General features: G+C 31.0%; 1 protein-coding gene across 1 annotated transcript in view; it reads left to right on the forward strand.

The window, feature by feature from the left end:
• Positions 1–4,998, forward strand: part of LOC106464326 (cyclic nucleotide-gated cation channel beta-1-like) — a gene marked incomplete at its 3' end in the record, with an annotated part of 33,794 nt that overhangs the window by 21,621 nt on the left and 7,175 nt on the right. The window contains exons 8-11 of the mRNA XM_013924457.2: positions 2,318–2,382; positions 2,664–2,786; positions 3,509–3,650; positions 3,940–4,099. Of these exons, the coding sequence (XP_013779911.1) occupies positions 2,318–2,382; positions 2,664–2,786; positions 3,509–3,650; positions 3,940–4,099 (490 nt within the window). The remainder of the gene's footprint in view (positions 1–2,317; positions 2,383–2,663; positions 2,787–3,508; positions 3,651–3,939; positions 4,100–4,998) is intronic.

Below are 4,998 nucleotides of genomic sequence, written 5' to 3' on the forward strand. Positions count from 1 at the left end.
TCTTTAAATATACTAAGGGTTAGCAAAATGTTAAGATGGAAGTAAGGCTTTTAAGGGATGATACAAAAAGGCTCATATCTAATGATTATGAGATGGTTGGGCTCTTAAATTCTACTTTTTTCTTCAGTTTTTGCTAATAAAGATTTAAGCACTATTTCTCATTCTGAATACATGCTAGATGGAAACAAGATTGAACAAGATGATCTCATTAATTTTGAGCTTGTTAAGGAAAACTCAGAAGAATAAAGAATAATAAAGCTACTGGGTCAAATAATATTTTTCCAATGGTTTTGAAGGAGGTTAAGGATTGGACATGTGAGCCACTTACTACTATTTTTTGTAAGTTTTTGAATAGTGGACAGGTCCTAAAAGATTGGAAGTTGGACAATGTTACTCCTCTTTTCAAGAGAATTTATAAAATTGTCCTAGTAATTATAGGCCTATTTGTCTTACATCAGTGGTGGAAAGAGTTTTTGAAAGTGTAATAAAAAATGCTTTGCAAAGTCATGTAACAAAGTTTAATAGTTTTTTTTGGATAGTCCACATGATTGCATTCTTTGAAGAGGTTACTACTTATATAGGTGGATTTGGCATATCTGGATTTTCAGAAAGTATTTGACAAGGTGCCACATAAAAGGCTTGTTAAAAAATTATTTCTGGAGGTGTGTGGGGAGGAATAGGTTGGCTCATTGGATAGAAAATGGCTGAATGGAAGAAAACCAGAAGGTTGTAGTAAATGGAGTTCATTCAAACTGGATTAATGTCACAAATCGCGTACCTCAGGGCTCAGTGTTAGGATCTTTGCTGTTTTTGATTTACATTAATGATATAAATGAAAGAAGGGTCAATAAATTATTTAAATTTGCTGATTATATTAAAGTTTTGGGTTTTGCTTGCCATGAGGAGTACACTGCTGCTTTAGATTATTTAGAAGATTTAGATTATTTGGTAAGTTGGGAAAACAAATGGCATGTGGCTTTTAATTATAATAAATGCAAGTTAATACATGTGGGATATCATAACTTGAATTATAAGTGTTATGGAAGAAAAGGATCATGTTTTCCTGATTATTCAGTCTTTTAAGCCATCCAAGCAATGTGTTTTTGTTAATGATAGGGCAAATAGGACTAGGTTGTATCTACAGAAATATTGAATACAATTATAATAAGCTAAATAAATACTACATTTAAAAACAATTTCTTTTTGTTTACACAATAAATATTTTTATTTGGGACTGACCTACAGTCATCATTACACTCAACATGTTTTGACTTTTGACTTCTTATCATGTCATCTTCAGGAGTGTCCAAGAAGAAGTTTTAATAAGTCTAAAGAGGTTACAATTTCATTGTATAGGTCACTGGTTAGGCCACATTTGGAGTATTAATTATGTGCTGTCATGGGCTCCTTACTTTAAGAATGACATTGATTTGTTGGAAAGGGTTCAAAGGATGGATACTAGGATGATACCAGGAATAAAAAGGTTGTCATACGAAGACAGTTTAAAATCTCTGAAATTGTTTTCCTTTGAAAAATGAAAAGTTAGAGGAGATATGATTGAGGTGTTTAAGATTGTCTTTCAGTGCTGGGTTGTTAATCCACTTCCTCCAGCTAATAATATACTTTGTTATGGTAGAACTAGGAGACACAAATATAAAACTATGACATTTCTATTTTTCTAATATGGTGATTGGTCTTCGGAATGGGTTGCCTTCAGATGTGGTGAATACAGCAGATTAAGGGAGTTAGAAAGAAAGCTTTATAAATATTTTAATGATAAGGGCTGACTTTGAGTGTTTTATTTTTATCTTAAAGTTTGTTTAGTGGATGGAGTGACCAAGATGAACCCACGAGTTCCTTATTATCCTTAAATTATACAAGTCAATTATGGCTGATGTCTTATTTAATTTTCTTATAGATCCTACTTGTGATACCTGTAATATTCAACTGAAAGCTTTAAATTATCATTTTTTAATAATTTCTTAAAGGAATTTTCAAAGAGTTTTGACAAATTTGTGTTTTTTTAACGTTTAGAACAAAATATTTGTACCACATAAAAAGAGATATTCAATGACTAGTTTATTGCATAATTTCTAGTGTGCATGCATATTTCAGAGAATTAGGAATGTTTGATAAGGTAATATGATCCACAAAATAGAGATGGTGAAAAGAGTAGTTGAGTTCTGAGAACTAAAAGTTTTCGTATAATTAGCCATGTTGAAAAAAAAAGACATCTCAAATTTTATCATTGACTTTTTACTCCAGTAGAATCACCTCTAATAGTTTTGAAGAAAGTTACTTTGTTCTCATGCAACAGGTTCAGACTTTCTGGGAGTTTTTCAATAGAATAGACGCTGTGGCTAAATCTCCGTATATCATCAGGTAAAAATATAACCACTTTTTACTGATCACATGTGTATAAAAGTTTTGTTTTGTGATACTGTGTATTGTTTTTATGAACCAAAGGTACATTTATTATTATTGTACCATTCAAATATTTTAGTGCATGTTTTAAACAATTCTTATTGTTCAATCCAGAATATGTGTAATTCATACCTATAAATTCATTATATTCTTATTCTTTTATGTCTAAAATACTGATTGAATTCATTCCTGTTACAAGCCTAAATTATTACCGCACTCTGTGCTCCTCTCTGTTTCAGAATCTTACGAACATTAATCTACATGCTGTATCTCATCCATTTGAATGCTTGTGCCTATTATGCCATGTCTGTGTGGGAGGGGATTGGCTCCAATGACTGGGTGTTTCAAGGTGAAGGAAATGCGTAAGTGGTGAACAAACAATCAGAAGAGTTAAAGAGCTGGATATAATGTTGTGAAGTGTTTGAACAATCAATAACTTTTTAGATGCTCCTTATTTTCCAACACTTGATGCTTATCTGTGTAATAGTCAGGACTCCAAAAGAACACTTGAAATTACGAGGGAGAATCTCACTATGTTTCCTATAATGTATCGAGGAACAAAACTTTTCTCAGATTTATGATAAAATTATAAAAACTAGTCATAAAACACTTGTACTATCATGATTGTTTGATTTGATCACAGTCAAAGCATTTATGTGTGATGATGTTTCAATTCTTAGGTAACTATATAAGTAGTTACGAATGTATGAGAAAAACCTCTCAGAGAAAACTTTATAATACTTATAATGTTTGTATAACATGTTTTGTCCTGGAGAGTCAAACTATGTATGAGTAACAATAAAGTGAAAACAATAGTACTGAAGAGATGTTGGCATATTATAAAACTTCAACACTTTCAATAGCACTCTTTTAAGAGATATGTTTGGTATTCAGAATAAGATTATGATTTTTTCCACTATTTGAAATTTTAGTATCTACTTTATTTTCTATTTTTTTTTCATACTTGTATTATTAACTAGTGAATTTACAGTTTCTAATTATTATTTTAAGAAAACATAATTTTTGCTGTTTTTTGTCAATAAGATTTCAACTTTTTGAATGAATAAATATTACTTGTTTCCAGATATGTTCGTTGTATGTATTTTGCCACTAAAACAGCAACATCAATTGGAAAAAACCCCAAACCTAAGAATGAATATGAATACATCTTCATGACATTCAGTTGGCTAACTGGTGTTTTTATATTTGCTTTCTTAATTGGTCAGGTAAAGTTCTTGAAATTGAGATTATAATAGAATTTATAGTTTAGTCTTCCTAACTAAAGTTCTTTTATCAATTACATAAAAATTTTATATTATTTAGTTATTTAATAAACCAAGAAATGTATATCAATTAAGTATTTTTTTTTAACCAAAGTGAATTATTAGAACGTTAAATCAAACATAAGCATGTAATATCATGATCACATACCATTCTCTATTTTGCTGTAAGGTTCTCTGTCAGTGTTTGTAAATCTTTTAAAATGTCTTTTTTTGGCTCTTTTTATGGTTTTAGATTCGTGATATTGTTGCCACAGCAACCCAAAACACCACTCAGTATCAGCAAGTGACAGACCAGATGATACAATACATGCGAAATCTCAACGTGCCTGAGAACCTCCAATATAGGGTTAGACTATGGCTAAACCACACATGGGAGCAACAGAAAACACTATGTATTTTTGACCGATTATTTGTTGAATTCTTTCTCTGTTGGTGTTTTTAACTTAATGCTCTCAGAATCATAAGTTACTGAAAAATAATAACATTCTTGTAAAGGTTATTGTTGCCGTTTAACATAATATAACATAAAATTTGAGGACAAAAGCCAACCCTTATCATTCAAATATTTATCAAGCCTTCCTTTATATTTATTGTATCCATCACACCTGAAGGCAACTCATTCCAGAGGCCAACCATTCTGAAGAATAAAACTGTCTTAATTGAAAATTACTCCTACCCTGCCCAAATTTATTTCTGTGTCCTCTAGTTCTACCATTCTCACCATTAGGTAGGGAAAAAAAATATGATACATCAACACTATTAAGTCCTTTAACAATCTTAAACACCTCAATTAGATCCCCTCTAACTTTTTTTAAGAGAAAACAATTTCAGAGATCTAATCATGGTATTATATGACAGTCTTTCCATACCAAGTATCATCCTAGTATTCCTCTTCTAAACCCTTTCCAACAATTCAATGTTTTCTCTAAGGTAAGGAACAAAGACTGAACACAATACTCCAAATGAGGCTTAACCAATGACCTATGCAATGAAATTATATATCCTTCTTAGATGGGTATAATGAATATTTCTGTTGATAAAACTTAAAATCCTATTTGCTCTAGCACTACCAACAGCACACTGCTTGGATGGTATAAGAGAGTGATCAGCTAGAACAACAAAATCCTTTTCTTCTTTAACACTTTTAAGGCTATTCCCATTAAAATTATATTTATAAGTCAAGTTATGATATCCCACATGCATTTATCGTAATTAAAAGCCATCTGTCATTTATTTGTATAACTCATTGAGTAATCCAAGTCCTTTGAAAATCCTCCTCACAGCCAGAAAC

Source organism: Limulus polyphemus, unplaced genomic scaffold (genome assembly GCF_000517525.1).
Source record: "Limulus polyphemus unplaced genomic scaffold, Limulus_polyphemus-2.1.2 Scaffold1620, whole genome shotgun sequence".
NCBI classification, from domain to species: domain Eukaryota; kingdom Metazoa; phylum Arthropoda; class Merostomata; order Xiphosura; family Limulidae; genus Limulus; species Limulus polyphemus.